The sequence below is a fragment of the Plectropomus leopardus genome, chromosome 5 (assembly GCF_026936395.1).
Source record: "Plectropomus leopardus strain MGB_pleo_1.0 chromosome 5, ASM2693639v1, whole genome shotgun sequence".
Classification (NCBI taxonomy): Eukaryota; Metazoa; Chordata; class Actinopteri; order Perciformes; family Serranidae; genus Plectropomus; species Plectropomus leopardus.
In genome coordinates, this window is record NC_142180.1 from 10,873,681 (window position 1) to 10,894,245 (window position 20,565).

General features: G+C 38.1%; 1 protein-coding gene across 5 annotated transcripts in view; it reads left to right on the plus strand.

Annotated features, from left to right (window-relative positions):
- The first annotated feature begins 4,940 nt into the window (after nt 1–4,940).
- Nucleotides 4,941–20,565, plus strand: part of nfic (nuclear factor I/C) — a 45,993-nt gene continuing 30,368 nt past the window's right edge. The window contains exons 1-4 of one of the 5 annotated variants that reach the window (XM_088077495.1): nt 4,941–5,410; nt 14,638–14,808; nt 14,987–15,163; nt 16,577–16,760. In XM_088077495.1, coding sequence (XP_087933621.1) covers nt 5,330–5,410; nt 14,638–14,808; nt 14,987–15,163; nt 16,577–16,760 — 613 coding nt within the window. In that variant the 5' untranslated portion in view covers nt 4,941–5,329. Of the gene's footprint in view, nt 5,411–6,181; nt 6,372–9,019; nt 9,726–14,637; nt 14,809–14,986; nt 15,164–16,576; nt 16,761–20,565 lie in introns of those variants that run through there. The other 4 variants (XM_042514345.2, XM_088077498.1, XM_088077496.1 and 1 more) reach the window with 4 other exon arrangements.

Below are 20,565 nucleotides of genomic sequence, written 5' to 3' on the forward strand. Positions count from 1 at the left end.
TTAAGATGACTACAAAGAGACTTAAAATAACTACAAAGACACGTAAAATGACTAATAGGACTCAAAATGACTAAAGAGAGACGTAAAAAAATAAAAAAAAACAGACATGCAAAACCACAGAGAGATGGCTTACGACTACAAAGTGACACAAAACAAAGGCAAAAAGATGTGTGTCTTTGCTCGTATAAAGGAAAGGTGGTGGGGCCTCCTGCATGTCTGTGCCCAGGGGCCCATTTTCCCATAATTTGCTTATGGTAACTTTAATGAAAATCATGGTAAATCTGTTCATGGTAAATTTGTGCGTATTTTCTATAGTAACAGGGTGGTTGATATGTGCGTGCAACCAACAGCAGCAGCAGAGATGCAAATAGTGTATTCATGTAGGCAGAACCTGATCTAATGTAAACTGTTTCTTTTTTGTTAGTCTTGCTGATGCTGGTATAGATACTCAAAACAAGACATGGTAATATTGATACTTTAGTTACTGACCTGCTGAGCCCTAGCACTTGGATCTAGTAAGGTCAAAAAGAAGTACATTTAAATCTCATATATCTACTGTAGTAGTGCCCATGGTCACAGATCACATGGTCACAGCTAGAAAGGTTACCTGTACCAGTGGGCCTTTTTGGCACTGACTGTCCTAATATGGTTTGGTTTGATTTGTCTTATATTAAATTCATAGAATGATGCTGATTTTATATATTGTATCAAATATAATAAATTCTAAAGTAAAGTAAAGGAAATAGAATAGAATAGAATAGAATAGAATAGAATAGAATAGAATAGAATAGAATAGAAAGGCCATAAAGCACATAAATATGAATATTTATAAATATATTTGGAAAGAAAAAAATATATACATGTGTGTGTATATAATATTTATTGCTTATTGTCTCTAAATAAATGATGTGAAGCAGTATTTGTTGAAGTTGTTGCGCTTGCGTGATTCTGGGGGTTGAATGCACGTAATTTAAGTTACTTTGGATAAACGCTAAATGAATGTAATGTAATGTATTGTAATGACAGGTTTAACTCAAATCTCTGTCTAAAAAGATTAAGTCTGAGATACAATTGTTTGAAACAAAAGTCTTCTTTGTCAAAGATCACATAATTAAAAGAGCACAGTTACAGGAACAGGTTTGAGGCCCGGAGACACATGGGACTGATTTTCTTTTCATTTTCTGTATTCACACAAAGTCTGATGGGAGTCCTGTGATATTAAAACGAGAAGCTGAGCTGGGTGGTGGCTTATAGAGAGAAAGAGCCACTTTGGCTTCAGGCTGCTGAGCTGCTGGATTTCGGTGGCAGTTTGATGTTGCTGGTTAATAAACATTTTCTGCACTGGAGAGGTGAGCAGTATTCCAAAAGGTGATTAAAAAAAAACTTTCACAGAGCTGCTGATTCCAACTAAACTTTTTTTTTATCACTGAGGTGAGGTCAGTAGTGAGAAGTCTGATGACTGTCCTAAAGTGACTCTTCACGCTGACAGTGCTCATGCTTGATGCCTGTTCTTTGTTATACTTATAACTATTATAGTGTAGGCCACGGTGATATTTGCCGTGAAATGACACTGGGTCTCGGAAAATGTGCTACCAGGCTGTGAAGAAACAATTCAGCAAGAAATATTTATATAACTTATCTGTGCAAGGAGGAGAAAAAAGGAGATGTCAGTCAAACTCTGCATGCCCACACAATCCTGAAAAGAGGTCAAAATAGGACTGTGTGCAGGGCCTTATATAATTACGTGGTACAATAATATTGTTGCTGGGTAACAAGACATGAAAACAGAAAAAAATACCTGTGGTAATACAGCTATGGAATAACTAACACTATAATTTATTTATAAATTAGAATTTAATATTTACTTTGAAAAATTACATTACAACTTTTTATTTCAAAAAAGTAGTATGAAAAATTTTGTTGGAAGCTATTCATCATTCAAAATTATGCCTTTTAATCTGTGTGTTTGCCAATTAAGAGAAAAATATATTTTATTTTATTTTGTGTGTCTGCCTTTTTTTTGGAAAGCAGATCATGTGTTCTATCAGACTCAAGTCAGGGGACATTTTTGGCCAAATTATAGTTTTCACTTTTTGTGATTCAAAGACTTGTTTGTGATTTTGTGGTAGGTTTGACATGCTGGAAAGTCCCTCTCTTGACAACATTAAGACTGGGAGTCATCTTTTCATTCAGTAATTGGGAATACAAACTTGCTTTCATGGCACCATCTATAAACGTCATCTTCACTACAACTTTTGTACATGCTGCCCCATATCAACACACTCCCACCTCCATGTTTCACATGCCAAACATGCTGGACCCTGTCTGATCCAAACACATTTAATTTGGTTTTATCTGACCAAAGAATGTGCTGCCAATGATCATCACGTTTGTTTTCATGTTCTTGGGGCAAAAGTTTAATCTTGCAGTTTCGTGCTGATTTGTGAGCAGTGGTTTTCCTCCTGGACACCGTCCATAAAGTCTGACTTCATGCAATGTCCATTAAACTGCCTGACCCGTCACTGAAACACCAATTTTGACACACAATCCTTCTGCAAGGTCTGAGCACTTCCTTACCTTTTTTTTTGCTCTACAAGTGTTGAAATGTATTTTTATGATTATGCATCCTCCATGGTTAGTCTGTGTCAGTTAATCTGCGTTTAGTCTTGTCTCTGTCTGGGCTGACCCGAGCTCTTGTCTTTGTTGTACTTGTCATCATTTGTAGTCTTCGTTTTAGTTCATCTTTGCGCTCATCTTCATTTATGTTGTACTCGTTTATTGTACTCATGTTTGTGATTGTAATTTTAATTGTATACTCATACTTTTACTCATATTAAACGTGTGCTGATTGAAGCTTCAACAGGTGTCTCCATCCTTCAGAAGTCATGACAGAAAACTCAAATTGCAGGTGTTTATTTCTTAGAGATTAAGCACTGTGCCTCCCTTTTCAGAGCTTTTAATCAAACCTCAAGGTCATCAATAGTGAATGGAATGATGAGATGAGAATTATGCAACCTAAACCATATTTACTGATGGATTACCCTAAGCTGCGGTTGAAAACATCTGACAAAAGTTGACCTTAAGTTCTTGATAGTATGAGTTATTTGTGATGAATTCTGAAGGACGGAAACACTGGTTAAAGCATTAAACAGGAAACTTTTAACACAAGCAAAGGAATAAGTATATAATTATGATTACAATAACAACGAACGCGAGTACAATGAACAAGTGCAACATGAATGAAGATGAGTACAATGAACTTTAGACATGACTAAACACAAACTAACAGTAACAGAACATAAAAAGCTGGCTGACACAGATCACATAGAAAGGCAATAGTATTTATACAATGCTGTGACGTAGATGGTAGGTATCAAGTACTAACATGCCAGGTACTAGACTTCTTTTGAGGAACGAGGCATGTATTTGTGCTGCTAAATTTACTGGCACTGGTCCAGCTCAGGTATCCATGGTCAAGGCGCTCAGGCACTGAGACTTCACCATATATAGGTAGGTATTTCCTTGAGGTAGACACAGAGTTCATATGGAGGATGCATAATCATAAAAATACATACTAACAGTTCTCATAATTATAACATGTATTGGGGGAACACATCCCCAATAATATTAAAATTTACCCCATACTGATAAAAAAATAATATGATGGAAAAAAATTGCAATGCGATGAAAATCAACCACGCACTGGAGTCCATCATTTACTGATGTAATCATAATCATAAAGGAACTTGTCAACTTGCCATAATCACGGTGGTTCTAGTATAAGGGTGTACTGCAGTTTTGTGTGCAGTTTGTCCAAGTGGTGATGCCATACCCCAGCAGAAGCCATTGCTTGATTGCTGAGGAATAGATAAAATCAATGTCAAATACTGTACTGTCTCTGTTTTATTCTTTTCAAATGTTTTTAAAAGTGAAAAATTGGCTTGTCAGGTGAGTGCTGTACTGGCAATGTTACAATCGACTGTGACAGTTGTAAAGGATTAAAAAAATCATAAAAAAGATGAGAAAAAGGTCATAGTATAATATGTAATTTTAAAAAAGTCTGTATGTGCACTTTTCCTGTGTGGTCCTCAATCATATGCTGGCTCCCTAACATGGAACTCAGTTATCAAAACTTTAAGAAAAGATTTTTGTTTCAAAACACTCTAAAATGTTCTGCTGAGCTGCTAAGTTTCTAAAAATATCTGTGAGGAAGAATTCCCCCCAGTCCCCCCTGAAGAGTTGTGTTTCAGAAAGTGGTGATTAAAAATGACCCCCACCCCCATGTAAATATGTGATTACAGCCCTGGATGAGATAAGTTTGTATAATGCAGTGGACATGCTCACAAAAAAATCATAAAAATATGATATTTGAAGTACTAGTCTGCTGAGAAGAAGCAGGTCAGTGTTGAATCTTAATTCAACTTCTTAGGATGGTTGAAATGAGTTGCCTTTTGCCAATCATTTTTCATTTCCTTTGGGCCATAACCACTTCAGAATTATGGCAAGAGAATGGTGAGCCACAGCAGACGTTTCACCTCTACGTTTAACTTAGTATTCTGCTTGTTCTTGTAACCACAACCCTGTGGTCATATTTGTAGTTAATATGTCATTCTAATTAGACTTAATGTTTTTTTTTATCTGTGTGGATGAATGGAGAGACTAATTATGACATTGCAATAACATAGTTGCATCAGGGGGGGAATTCCCGGGGCAAGGGAGGTGGAGGTCCCAAAAGAAAAACTCCAGATACTCTTCTAAGTTTATTTTGGGTTATTCGTGAGTCACAGAGCCAGTGACGCTTTTAATAAAGGTATTTGCTTATTTGAGTGAGTGAAAACAGTAGTAATTGGGCTAAATATTTGGCAGGAAATTAATTTTGGGATACTAGGTCAGAGTTGAAACCAGTGGGACATTGCATCACATTCTGACACATTAAATCAAGGGTCCTGTTCAGTTTGATGGGGATGCTGACTCTGTTAGGGTGTAATAAATAAAACACAGCAAGAGAGAAAGTGTAAGGAGAAAAAGAAACTGTTAAAAAAAAGCAAGGGAAGAGGTAAAAAAAAGTAAGGATGAAAGGAACAGAAAGAAGCAGAGAGAGAGAACAGACTAACAGTGTGAGATGAGGGTTAGAGACAGACAGAGCCGGAGAGAAAGCTATAAAGAAGAGAGGTAGAAGGTGAATGTAGCACTATTCTCTTCTGCCGCAGCCTACCGGACGGGGGGGTTACTGCCGTGGAGCCCGAAGCTTGACGCGGGACGTTTCTGGTCTCGAGCACCGCGGATTTACTCCATCTGGCACGCGCATGATGATAGAAATTAATATGGAATGATAACGACCGACAGCGTGAGATGGGCAGGCGTTGAGATCAGCTTTAACTTCCCCCGGTGGCGGCTCAGCTTCGAAATGGTAGGACAAAACCTGTTCCGGTACAATAATGTAGTAGAGTGCCCCTTCCTATTGGTGTGCTGTTTCGTGTTTTCCCAAAAAGACGCAATGCGAGGAGTTGAGAGAGTAACATTAGCTACGCAGCTGAAAGTGGAGCAGAACGCGGCTATAGTTGCATCCATTTCTCTCTGTGTCAGCAAGCCTCTTTCTCTGTTTGTCACCGTCTTTTACTTTGTAGCAGCTTCCGAACATTATAGTCGCATAAGTGACGCTTGTCTGTGGAGAAAATCGGTGGCGCGGAATTGCATTTAAAAACCCGGCGAATAAAATATCAATTGCACGCCGGCAACCGTATTCACTTGGCAGAACAGAAATTGAAAACAATGTTGATTTATCAGGATTCGTTTTTACATTCGGCATTCAAGAGACACGTGAAACATCCCGTATTTGAATAAAATCTTAACTTTTAGAATCGGTTTGCCCACTCTTCCAATTGGCGTAATTTCGCGAAACACACTATGCAGGGCGGAAGCCAGCCTTGTAAAACGATTTTAAAACTTCATATTTTGTTGATATAAAACCAATTTTGAGTATTGTATTAGTGCCGAACTTGCCAGAAGACCATCAATAATAATACGATTTTATGTCACGCACGAGACGCAAAGTATGTCCGACAATAAACAAGTCAACTTTAAACTCCTGCAGTTTCAAATGAAGTTTGGAGCAACGTCGCCTCCGTGTGGGAGAGCTGGGCGTATTGGCGATACACTGGCAATTGTGGTTTCCGACCCCTGGCGGCGCGTTAGTTATCGGACAACATGCTTTGGTGCGTGTATCAGCGCGTGCAGTCGCGGGTGAGAGTTGTTGAGTTTGGGGATTTTGCAGGAGAGCGTGCAGCGGCAGGCCCGTCTGCCTTCGCTCCGTTCGTCACGCGGGACGGCGGAAGGCCAAGTTGAAGTTCAGCTCCAGCCCTCTTCTCCTGGTTTGTGTGTGTGTACGTGTGTGTGTTAGTCAGCAGAAAATGGCCGCAGTTAGAGCCAGCGGGCTGAGTTAGAATGACAGGCCGACAGAGGGCCTCCTGCCCCGGCACACAGCTGGGACAGAACCCCGCTACAATAAACACAGAGCTGCAGTCCTGTTGGAAACACTCACTGGAAGATTCCAGTTCAAGTTGGGAAGTGAGCCACTTGAGTACAGCTCAGATGCCACTGTAGAGAAGGAAGCAAACAAAGGTTGCCCCTCCATCACCATCAGCTCCATTAAATGAGTTGTGACACATATTACATCTGAGAATAGACTATTTAATTGATTGCTGTGGTAAAATTCTCCTGAACACAGCATGCAATGCCCACAAGGCTGAAATAAAATCAGACTGCTCTTGATGTCTTGATGTGACAGCGTCTGTTTGTTGTTGTTTCTAATTAATGTTGCTCTAGTTGAAGGATAAAACAAAACTAATTTTCAATCAACAACAGTAGCCTTATATGATAAGAGTAATGATCTGGTCATAAAAAGTCTACAGTTAAAAGTGAAATATTGTGTCACTTTTATTAAACCTGGTCAACACATTGATACAGATTGAATGTATTCTACCTTTTACTGAAAAACTGCATAGGCCTATGCAGTTTTACCTGTCAGTGGATAAACTCCCACACAGCCTGCTATGAAGAACATGGCAGGATTATGTCCAATGGTCAGTTAATGAGGTCTGTAGTTCAGTGCGGTGCCATATAGATGAAACTACCCAAAATGCTATATAAAGTAGCCTGGTTAAATTAGCTCCATCTTCACCAGCAACAGGATGAAAAACTGTTAAGACTTAGATGCATCTGTAACAATAAACCACTCATCTATATTTTAATAGAGTAGGGTTCACTCTGGGTTATGAAGTCATCATGTGACTTAGCCTATATATATATATATATATATATATATATATATATATATATATATATATATATATATATATATATATATATATATATATATATATATATATATATATATATATAATTATATCTAGGCTAGAGAGAAAGGGGTTCATTCTATCATTCTGTGCAGTTTGTTATATGATTCAGTTATTATATAACAGCAACATTATATGACTATAAATACAGGAGTCGGTATGGCAATATGTAGTGTATTTATGAGTATGGTTACATTTGCTAATTACTATTTTGGACAGCAGTACATGGTTGTACTTATATCATCAATGCATTGGAGGGGGACATTTTGAGTATATTTAAATATAAGGGGGGGTCTGCCCCAATATATATTCTAATTAGTGCTTTGCTATGAGCATGAGTACACAATTTTATTATTATTATTACTGATGCATAAATTTAAGTTGCGTTTTGGCGTTTGAGTTTGTCCATTGGAGTTTATTTGAAATATTTTACAAATTGAGTAGTTTCATATGTGCATCCCATTTTATTAGTTTTTTAATTGTGTTTTTTTAAAGATATGAAATGTTAACTTGTTCAGTAGCATAACCAGTGGGCTAACAATCACTGTCAAAATAATGTGGTGCAGTAAAATGTACAAAATCTCCCTCTGATGTTTAGGCTATTGAGGAGTAGAAGTATAATATAGTCAACAATAAAATGGAAATACTCATGTTAAGTACAAGCAGGCTACCTCAACACTGTAAAATCTGACGAGCTGATCTTAAAATTATCCATCTTAAATATAACTATCAATCTTCATTTATGTTTACTTTATATCTAAGTGTTATGTTTACTTGAAATTTAGCTGTATTTACTTAATTTTGTGAAGTTGTAACTTTAAAATGACAATTAAATTTACCTTGTTCTTTTTTAAGTGTTAGCAGCTTCAGTAAACTAAGATAGTCTGTCTTAACTTGATCATGACAAAGAAAACTCTGCCAAGTAAAATCAACCTGTCAGATGTTACAGTGTCATTTGTTCTTAAGTACAGTGCTCCAATAGGATAAAGGTGTTTAGTAACGCTCCACTTGTAGTTTTTAGAAGCACACCGTAGCCCACCACTGTATGAGTAGCACTTTGGGAGGTGGAAATGACGTGTTGCTTTGTTTTGGGGATGGATTCATGAGAAAAAAAATTCAAAATCATGCTCTGATGAGCATGTGTGTTAACTATTGTCAGACAAACTCTGACAGGAGAACTAATGTGAACACATGGATTGTGTCACATTGTACAGAGATGCTCTCTGTCTGCCCAGTTAGCCGGGAACGTTCCTACAAGTTAGATATAACATGTAACGTTTCGATTTAACATTTAATGTTTAAATTTAACAGTTAGCATTTGTATTTAGCATATGACATTTAGATTTAATATTTAACATTTAGATTTAACATATAACAGTTAGATATAACACTTAACATTTAAATTTAACATTTAGACATAACATTTAACATTTTGAATTAACATCTAACATTTAAATTTAATATTTAACATTTAGATTTAACATGTAACAGTTAGAAATAACACTTAACATTTAAATTTAACATTTAGACGTAACATTTAACATTTAGATTTAATATTGAACACTTTTGTTTGACAGTAAATGTAACAAAGTTCGCTAATACTGCTCTAAATGTAATTAAAAAGTGACTTTTAAAATTTCGATTTAACACCGATTTTTAATGACATTTTCAGAGTTTAATGTGGAGAAGTGTGTCTGTTACTCCCAGAGTGTACAACTTTACAATTTTAAAGAAAAATGTCTCTCTTGTGTGTGCATGGTATGAAGACCACAGCAGGCGGCAGACAGCGCACAGTAGTGGATGTAAAGCGGATCCTTGGATGAACTGTACATTGTAAAGGCCGGTTTGGGAGGCTCAGTGCAGCAGCTGCTGCGGCTTTAAGCCCGTCGTTTGGGATGGGCTAAATTCATAACGTCATTTCACTTCTCTTTCTTTTATTCTTCGCCCCCTCATCCTTCCCTCCCGAAGTGACACCGTCCCCCGTGCTCCGTTACACCTCCGGCCATGCTCCCCACAAAATGATTATTCCGAACTTTCTCTCTGTTTTTCCCCCTGCGGAGCATTTTTCCGGGGCCTCAACTTTTCTGGCGTGTCATCATTTCTGGAGTTAACGCGGCAGAGTCATCCGAGGCGACCACAGCTCTCTCGTATCTGGATTCTTAAAAAAAAAAGAGCCAGTGAAACAGCCCAGGAAATGCAGCGTTTTCTGTAACCCGGAGGTACCGCTGCTGAACTGAGTCAGCGGGGAAGAGCATGTAGAAATGTGCAGAAACAAATGGCGAGCCTCGGGATGTTTCTGTTAAAGCAAAGCCCGCTCTGATTCAGCTGCTTCTCATCAACATGATGTTTTCTCCTCTCTCTCTGTCTCAGGTAAACTGCACTGTGCTGCTGCTGTAGGAGAGCTCACCCTTCATGGATATGGAAACTAATTATCCGTGACACCGTGTTGATTTGATAATGCAGAGTGTGTATGGAGAAAATGTCTGCACTCAAAACTATTCTAACAATTCCTAGCTGCTGTTGCTGTCATTGTGCAGGATAGGGCAGACAGAGATATAAATCTATGATTCATATCAGGAGCAGGTAGTGGAGGGGTGGAGAGCTGAATCACACAGACTGCAACAGGCCTGCTGAACAGGCACTTGAATTAACATGTGGTTATTAGCTGGAACATGCTGAAAGGAGACTGATCCTCTCTCCAGTGGGTTAGTCAGCTCGTCTGATTACAGTGTACATTGTGCGTGCATGTGAATGTGTGCTTTCAAGTATTTTCTATCTGAGGGATTTGACAGAAAGCCTCAGATACCTGCAGAGTTCTTCCACTGTGCAACTAGTTGCCTACTTTTTTATTCCTCTCCTTGGTATGCTTAGCGTGCAACGTGTGACACATCAAACTGCATTTCCAGCTGTTTTGAGACTGACTTTTTAATACTCTGGATCCAGTCCCATCATAATATACACACACACTTGTGCCATATGCTGATCTAAATTCCTAAACAGCAGATCAAAGAAAGTGGGACATCAGTTTCATTATGCGAGATATGAGACTGAGAAGAGGTGGAGTGCAGTGTGACTGTGTGCGTTTTTGGTTGCCAGTACCAGTGTTTTTATTTTTTAAAGGAGCATTTCACATACCGAATTAGTTATACAACTTTTTCTTATTATTAGTGTGGCTATTTATCAATCTAGATAGTTTTTGGTATGAGTTGCAGAGTGCTGGAGATAGTGGTCGTAGAGATGTCTGCCTTTTCTCCAGTATAATGGAACCAGATGGCACTCGGCTTGCAGTGCTCAAAAAAAAATAAAAAAAAACTGAACAACTCAACAGCAATGTCTCTTTCCAGAAATGATGACACAGTTACTCAAGATGATTCACAGACCTTGTTGTGAGTAGTTCAATGTAGGAACTATTTTCTATCTACTGAGCTACACCCACCAAGCATCACAGCAAAGAAGGAAGCGTGCATCTACTCATGGAGATGAGGCTCTTGCTTGTAACAGCGTAAGACGTAAACATTAGCGGCGTTCTTGTCAGCTGAGCTGTAATTTTAGCTAGCTCAGTGGTGCTAGGTGAGCGAGCAGTCGATGTAAGTTTCCCTCTGTGATATAGTTTGAAAAAAAATAGTGTAGTGAGCAAATAAAGCTTAATCTACTCAAACTCAGCTACCTGCTGGCAACTCACGACCAAAATAAATACTGAGCGACCACTCTTTTACAAACTCATCTAAGATTCCTTGCGTAACTTTTCATAAGGAAGAACTGATAGTCATTTATCATACTGCTTAGATAATGTAGGTAGATGCACATCAAGCCAAGCATGCAGGATTCAAAAGCGTAAACATGATAACTAATTTTGCCTTTTGACCAGAAAAGGACAACTCCAAGAATACATAGTTCTGGATCTGTTATTGTCTTAATGCAAAGACATTTCCTTATTTCAATTTCAAACGAAGACCACAGCATTGTGATCTGAAGACGCCATGACCATATTAGATGGAAATTAGTGCCCAGAGTTTGTTTTTTTTTTTGTTGCTATTCCTGTACACTGCATAACATTAATCATAATATTTATATCTGCGTATTTCAGGGCTCACATGCAGTTTATGAATGACTTGATATTGTGTGATTTGTCTAATCTAGTCATTTACTGGGCACTGTACAAAACTTTTTTTTTTTTTTTTTACATTTGACATGGTATTGTCAAAGGGTTTTTAAATCATCTTGTGAAATTTGGGCCCCAGCCATATGCTGTTTAGGGAGCCTTGGCATGGAAAAGTTTGGGAACCCCTAATCTAGACCTATACTTTCCAAATCTTAAAAAGGTGTTCAGAGACAGCTTTGGCCAGATGTATAAATGATCAGTGCTCACAAATACAATGCACATGTCATTTCCTACTCATAAAGTGGTATTTATAAAGGAAGAACATACCTCAGACCTGGGGCCAGATGCATAAAACTCTGTGGAGATTCACGACTAAATCTGCGTGTTCGTACAGTCAGAAATATGCACACGTATATTTGTCAGACTTTTAAAGCTGCGTATATGTTTTATAAATCTCATTTTGACCAATTATATTAGCACTATTAGCACCATTTAATAACTATGACTGAGGTATCACTGCTGATGATGGTTTACAAGTACATGGGATAAACTGATGGTATGGATGCTACAAAAAGCCACAGCCGTGCGTCATGACAACTGCTTTGTTGGAGAACCTCACTGTTTTTACCTAGTCAGTAAAACTGCATTTCTTCTTTGCCGATCTTTTCACTCGGTTTTGATGAGAGCTAGAGCACAAGAACTGATATGCAAGCAGATGTTAAAGGGTGTTTCTACATACATTCTGTATTGTACGCCCAGTTCCACAATGATCTGAGATTTACAAAACAGAATCAGGTGTACATCTAGCTTTATAAATCTGATGAAAAGAATATGAATGCATATTCCGATTTGTATGTGTATGTGTTTACAGTTTTAGTCGTGAATATTCACAGTTTTGACATTTTACCCAACGCTGTGTAACATACACAAAAAATAACACAATCAATGAAATTACCAATAAGCCCCAAAACAGTGTTACTCATCTTTCAAGTTATATTCAAACTCCTTCTACTCATATTACCTGCAGCTTTCTCATCTGAAACCGTGTTAAGGCTTCTGGTCGTGAGTCTGCATGAGGTACGCACATTCTCACTGCACACTGTTAGTTATAAATAGCAATTTACATGATCTGGCGACAGTTATAACTAACATGTTGAGGATACAAATGTCTGTGTCTATGTTTTCTGTCAGTCTCTCTGACAGTATGTCTCTCTTTGACAGCCCTCTTATCACATTGACCCGCTCAGTCCTTCTTTATGTTGGCCGAATGGTTTAAATTGTTGTATTTCTGCTTGTCCTATGTTGTGCTGCACCTGGGACTCCATCTAGTGCTGTTAATAATAGTATCTTTACTTGTTACGTGATTTTATACTTGTTTGCACGGTAGCTGTTTCACCTTTGTTCATCAGATTTTGTCTTTGTCTCTTGACTTCTGAGTGGAAACAGACAACTTTTCAACTCTTACCCTCTTAGTGTTTCCAAGTGGTATTATTGTTGGCGCAGTTGGCGCAAAGACAACCGGATCACTTTCCGCTTTCCTCAGAGTCTAGCAAATACAACACTTTCCACAGTTATTTTGGTTGTTCCACTGTTCACCATTTCCACCACTGGGAATAGTAACTGCAGAGAACACTGATACTCTTTGGTAACTGGTGATAGCTATAGCTACCAGGGAAAACAAAAGCACTATCTTCTTCCTGTACTGGTTGCGCAATGCCTGATGCATTTCCTTTGTGCTGTAAATTGAGCATTCATTTTCTTGTGAGATCATACCCAGTGGCAGACGTAGTGAAAGTGAGGCTCATGAGGAACCAGTCTGAATGCAGACAGTGTCATTATTCTATACCCATTACATTGAACAATCAACATTTTTCATAATGATAAATGTCTTCAGTTAGAGTTATTCTTCTGAATTAAACATCTATTCTGTTATTTCCCTCTTTTTAAACACTGAAATTATATTTCCATTTAGCCACACACAAGGAGCACTTGTTCTGTTTCGGTTGTCAGACAACCAACCAGGAATGTGATTTTGACTCACATACACTTTCTTTTAACCAAAAGGCAAACTCATTTTTTGCACTGCAGACACTGTAGAGAATCACTTTCACACTTGGTAAGCCATTTGTCAACATAGACGTTTATTATATATTGACTTTTAAAATAAGGGAGCACGGGGAGGGATATAAGACACAGAAATTTGTCATCTTAAGGGAAATAACTAGTGTTATTCTATATTTTTCTTACTGTCAGCAAATCTTGTGAAAAGACCAAAATTTGATTGAGTCAGAACAAGGTACAGTGTGTGTGCTCACGATAATGAAGGAAAATGCCACCCAGTGCAACGCTGTGGCTCATTGATGTGTTTTTAATGGAGTTCTGTTGCACAGAGGGAGAGGATAAATCAGGCTTTGATACACACATAGTACTTGTTAGCAGGTGCATTCATTGTCAGTTTGGGTTAAGGGGGATATAGAACATAACTATTTACATTATTGCCAAACAGCACTCATGTCTGAGCAGTTATACATCTAGTACACATTCTTTATTGTCATATGCACATGAATTACAGCAAAGCAGTCATTGGCAATTGAATTATTGTTCTCTGGCTCCCTCAAACAATGCTATATAATATATATAAAAAGAGAAATAAGAGAATAAAATACCGTGGTAGACAGGTGTACAATAATAATAAAATGAATAAACTGTAATGTAGACAGGTTGTGTAGTATTTTGGTAAAATGTATGCGTAATGAGAACTGGTTATGGATAGGCCAGGATATAAACAAGTAGTGCTCATAAATGTGTATAAGTGATGGTTAAGCAGCTTGTAAACAGGCAGTAAAATCTTAGTGCTAAACTTGAGAACTCAAGTGTTGAAGAACTTTATGGCCTGTAGGATGGAGTTGTTATACTTTGACAGGTGGAAACCTCGCAACCCAACAACCTGCTCTCGTGCTCAAAGAGCGACTGAAACATGTATTGATTACCACTGAAGTGTATCTGCACTTTCGTACGGATGACTAAAAGCTGAAACATGTCTTGTATACTGCAGAGAGAGTAGACCTCCTGCTACAAATCGAAACTGATGACCTTGTGGTAAAGGTTGCTTTGGTTACTGATACTTGTGTGTACGTATGTGTGTGTGTATTTACGTTCATGTGTCTGTCTGTCACGTAGGATGAGTTCCATCCGTTCATTGAGGCTCTGCTGCCCCAGGTCCGTGCCTTTGCCTACACATGGTTCAACCTCCAGGCCAGGAAAAGGAAGTACTTCAAAAAACATGAGAAAAGGATGACTAAAGAAGAAGAGAGAGCTGTTAAAGACGAACTCCTAGGCGAGAAGGCAGAGGTGGGACGGTAGAAATTAATATTTTTTATTTTGCTTTACAAATTCAGTTAAATTCAGTTAGTTGTGATAATTAAACTAACCGAAGGCATTTTATTTTTTTTTACATTACATTAATAATACATTATTCAATACATTAACTGACTCCCTAATTCCCTTTACAATATCACTTTGTTCCCAGGTGAAACAAAAGTGGGCCAGCCGCCTTTTGGCCAAGTTAAGAAAGGACATCAGACCTGAATGCAGAGAAGACTTTGTCCTGTCAATCACTGGGAAGAAGGCTGCATGTTGTGTCCTGTCAAACCCTGACCAGAAAGGCAAAATGAGACGCATAGACTGTCTCCGACAAGCTGACAAGGTAAACTAAAAGTGCATGTTCAGTTCCAGTAGTTTGTCACAAAGGTACCATTTCCAATATGCAGTTATGGCTACGGAAGCCCTGAGAGGCAAGTGAGAATTTAATTTTTGTGATCTATTTTCTACGTCTGATCTAAATTGCTTTTTCTCCTGAGTTTATGAGTTAAGAACAAGTGAGAAAAAAGGTTTTACCAGGATAACCTTTTTAAGATCAATATTTATTTATTTATTTATTTTTTCTGTGAAATTAGAAAAGTGGGAGAAAACATTTTGCTGGGTTAAAAAAAGGAGTTTTGCCAGGACCGCTATGATATGTTACTTACTAAAATTTGTTGAAACAGGTGAAAAACAGATCTGTATCACAGATAAAAAAGAAAACATAAAAAATATCCTGTCAGAACTTTTTTCACTTTTCCCACATAGTTGACAGATGATTGTTTTCAAGGAACTTAGAAAGATTATTCTTGCAAACCCCCTTTTTTCATTTGTACTTAAGTCATAAACACAGGGGAGAAAAATAACTTAGATCAGAAGCAGAAAATAGATGACCAGGATTTCTCTCAGGGCTTCCGTACATGTCTCTGTGACAGAGTTGTCTTTTTCAATATTTCACATCAGCCATGTAGCTAATAGGAGAAATTCGTTTAGATAAACAAACTGATAAGTGATTATCTTTCCATAGATAATTTCTCACTAACCTGTAGTAGCATCTACCTTAACATTATTGTGCATGCTAAATGACAGTCAACTGCTAAAATTACTTGACAGTATAATGGAATTCTCATTCAACATCACACACTGGCAGCTACTACTTGTTGAAATCAAATAAGACATCTTGACTGTCATGGCTTAGTACAGATTTATGGTTTAGTTCTGGACACACTCTCTAGTTCACAAAGTCATCTGAACACACTTTATGGTAACTAAAGAAAATATTTAGAACGTTGTTTGCAGTTATGGTGTGTGTATGGAAACCATGAACCATTAATGATGATGATTAACGTGGGTTTTGATGTTTAAGTTTGTCCTGTTTCACACGGCTGCCTGAGCCACAGTCCCCCTCTGAGTCTCCATCACACGATGAAAGCAGTTTTGTTATGAAGGAAAGATGTGCACACACAAAAACAATATGTACACCATTTCCCACAAAAACTGGAGTTTATAAAGGAAGAATGTGTTACTCCATCTTGACCTTACATGTAAAGTGACCTCATCTTATAGTAAAAACATTTGTTTTTGTTGTTTCCCAATTTTTTTTTTAAGTCTACACAGTGTTCTGTAATATATAAACCAAAGGAACACTGACTGAGCACTGGAACAGTAAAAACACATGGTGTATTGTTACACTCACCTTCTCTAGACATAAATTCCTGTTGTTTACAGTCATTTAATATTGGGTTTTGTCTTTTCCAAGGTTTGGAGGTTGGACCTGGTGATGGTCATCCTGTTTAAAGGAATCCCTTTGGAAAGCACAGATGGAGAGCGGCTGGTGAAGGGAGGCCAGTGCTCCAATCCAGTCCTCTGTGTCCAGCCAAGACACATCTCTGTCTCTGTCAAAGAGCTTGACCTCTACCTCGCTTACTATGTACAAGAGAGAGGTATGGACCAACACAAACTTTCATCTTGTGCAACATTAAAATGTCGTATCCATCTACTCCTTCGTTTGTGAATTTAGATCCAGTAGGAGAAACTTGAATACTGACTGTGTTAGACTCACCACATCAATAGATGCTTGAATTGTCGAAGCTAAGTGAGATGGTGTTACTTCATGATATAGCTTTACACATTAAGATTACCTGAAGCTTTCAGCTGAAATAAGCAGAGCAGAAAACTGACTGCAGAACAGATAGGATGTGTCTGCAGGTGAACCCATTGGCAGTTGACCATGTCCCTCGTTTCCATAGTAAAATGTGCATCAGCTGGGGTGTGAAAAACTAGATGGTTGTTGGTTGGTCTTCCTGCGTTAGATGGTAGAGATTGTTTCTTGTACTGTTCATGTGGTATCACCACAGTGTGTTTATTTACATATCTCCCAGAGTTTTTAGAATATGTGTGTCTGTAGCTGACAATGTGTGTGTGTGTGTGAGTGTGTGTGTGTGTGTGTGTGTGTTCCTTTTTTGTCATTCTCTGTGCCCTCTCTAAATTAAACAAAGTTATGCATATTTAAGGTTGGGGCTGCTTGAGTGACAGGCTGTCTGCGAGGCATAGCAACAGTCTGTGAGTTTAATCAAAGACCACAGGTCACATCCCATGCACCTTCACAACTCCAGCCTTGCCCAGATTTGGTTATTTCTGGCTCCAAAAAGGTGGCAACAGCCAAAATGCCAAACTTGAGGCTTCAAAATGGCAGTCCACAAAGCACTAGGTGACGTCATGATAGCTCCATCTGTTATTTATACAGTCTATGCGCAATGACTGGTTAAGTTCCACTTTCCCTGCTTCTGACTTCCTGTTGCTCCATCTGTACCCAGAGTGTGGTGCAATTAACAACCAAACAACGTATATTCCTACTGAATGGTCTAGCTCCAGAAATATTAAATTGAAATGTGGTGGCAGATGTTTTAATCGTGGCAGGTTGCCACAAATAAATTAATGAGTTGGATACCCTGGAGTCTCCCATTCCCCTACAAGTGAAATATTCACAGCATGCACAACTATCCCACAAGTATACTGTATGTAGTACAGATACATGCAGCATGTAATTAGTAAAAAGACAGATTTTCATGGGGGGAAGTGAGAGACAGTTTCCTCTTGTTAGAAAATGATAAGTTAGATGAATGGAAGTGAAGCATTTGTCTTCATACTTGTATTATTCTTCCAGCTGCATTAATTGAATACTTTCTATACATTTCTGTTTTGAAAAATAATAACATATAATTTTTCTGCCTTTCACACACTGAGTGGTAGACTGTGGGTGTGTGTCAGTAGTGTGAGTGTTGATGTGGGTTCCCACGCTATTTTTAGCTCGGCTGCATCTCTCAGACAAGAGAAACAGTGATGGAAGACCTAGATCTGATTTTCTAACCAGGCTAACTGTGAGGAAGCTAACACAGCTGAGTTTCTACAAGAAAAGTGAGAGGATGCTGTGCTGTTTTAGACAAAACTATGCTATAAATGCTCACAATTGCCATTTACTGCATCACTCCTCTACACCTTTTAGTTAAATTCTCTCTCCCCTATTCCTAAAATTTACATGGTGTTCAGGAACATTTTATTCTTTATATTTATCATACATATATTGTTTTTTTATATTTCATGTTGAGTGAGAATCGTGTGGTTCTGACCATGCTATTTTATATCTTATATAAATATGACAGCATTAATGAGAGAAGGATCATTCCTTCAATTAATGAACTTTTGGTGTTTTGATATGTAATTAACAGAGTTTGATGGAACAAAGATGCCAGCAAAATATTTTGTTGATTTGAAAGTGAAAAGACCAGACACACCCAGCTACCCAAAAACGCTGTGGTGGTGTGTGCGCTCCCATCTGCAGTGACCACACTGTTGTCTCATTATCTGGTGTCAATGTTGTGAAACTGCCTATCGACTTAAACCAGGATAGAACTGCTGGAGAAATTCAGATGATCTATGAAGGGCTTAACAAAGGTGATTATACCTGATATGATTACAGAAACTGCCATGTTGGCCTCATGTAAAAGATCATTTCGCCACACCTTATTTTAATCAAATACAGTAAACATTGTTATTTCTAATACTGTACTGCACCCATACAAGCTCAAGCCCGATCAGCAGCGCCTCTCTGCAGTGGCTATGAGTGTGTCTACGATTACTACAGTGAGGGCTTCCATAACAGCTCCTTCTCCCTCCTCTTTTTCCTTTCCTTAATCTCAACTCCTGCCTTCATTTCTCCTCCTTCTCGCCCTTGCTCTCCCTTCCTCTCTCATTTTCCCAAACACTCTCCTCATCATCTGATCTCTCTTCTCCTCTTCCAACTTTCCTCCTTAAAAATAACTTTCCTTTGCGGAACAAAAAAGGCAAAAAATGTACAACACTTTTCATCGTGGGGGTGGGTCGGGGATTTCAATCCCCGTCTATTGTGGATTGGTCTTCCACTGATTCCTGGTCCACAACCTTCGACCTTCTGTAAGTGGATGCTGTGACTGGTTTCGCTCTGGGGTTCACACTGGTGATTTTGTCTTCTTTTGGTGTTCATTCAGTGCTTTTTCATATTAGGTGCAGTTGATTCATACGGTGCTTATACCTTCCACAGTGTAGAAAAGAGTGCCAGTAAAAGGATCTCAAGCTCACAATGGAGTCGACCTTTGCATTATGTCTACTATGGTTTATATTTTAGAGACAATGGGCCTCATACAAGAAACAATATACGAACAAATTTTGTTACTTTTGTTCGTATCCATGATTTGTTCTTATTTTCTCTTTCACAGTCCACAGATTGTTGTTGAGCACAAGGAAAAATAAGTTTGATGCTTTGGGAATATTTAAAACATGCTTGAATATTATTTCAGCAAATTTAGATAATGTTTTACAGCAATTCTAATAACTGGATTATTAAATTTCAGGTGGAATATAACTAAGTACATTTACTCAAGCACTGTAGGCCTAATTCAGTACATATCTGAGGAACTTTTACATTACTTGAGTATTTTAACTACACTTTAAATATTGCATTTTTTTTCCACTTTATTAATTACTACAATTATTTGTTTATTAGTTGCTTTAAAAATTAAGATTTTTGTGCACAAACTGTATGTAAATATACAAGTGCAGCTGACACAGTTAGCTGATAAATTAGAAAATGAATTTGCAACTATTTGTTTCAGCTATTTTTTACTTTTTACTAATACTTTTTACCTGTAACAGTATTTTTGTAATGTGGTTTTAGTGCTTCTCCTTAAGGAAAGGATCTGAAGTCTTTCTGCTGCTTACACTGATTCTGACATTGCTTGGTTTGGGATTTTCCTATAGCACTAGAACTGGCTCCCTGGAAAATCACATTCATTTATTTAAGTTTATTCAAAAGTAGGACTACATCAGTTTCACAAATGTTTAAGTTTTTCTTCTTACAGCCTTTCTTTGGTGGCATTTGTCCAGTCTTTGGCATGTGCCAGAGTCTAGTGTCAAGGGGGTGTTACCTGTGCTAATACGGGACTTTTGATCATGTTGAGGATTCATATTTGAGCACACCTAAATATGAGCAGATTTGGATAGTTTAGAAAGTTTGGTGCATCTGGAGTTGACTACTATTATATTTTCTCTTACCAGAAATGTAAGAGAAAATATAAGAGACATTTAAGAGAGTGTTGCTGCATGAGGCCGTTGTCAAGAACAACTCTCTCGCCTGCCTTCCTACCTTATCACATAATGCCCTTTAGAGGATAAGACTGGACTGTGCTGTGCTCATATGCAAAAACTGGAGGC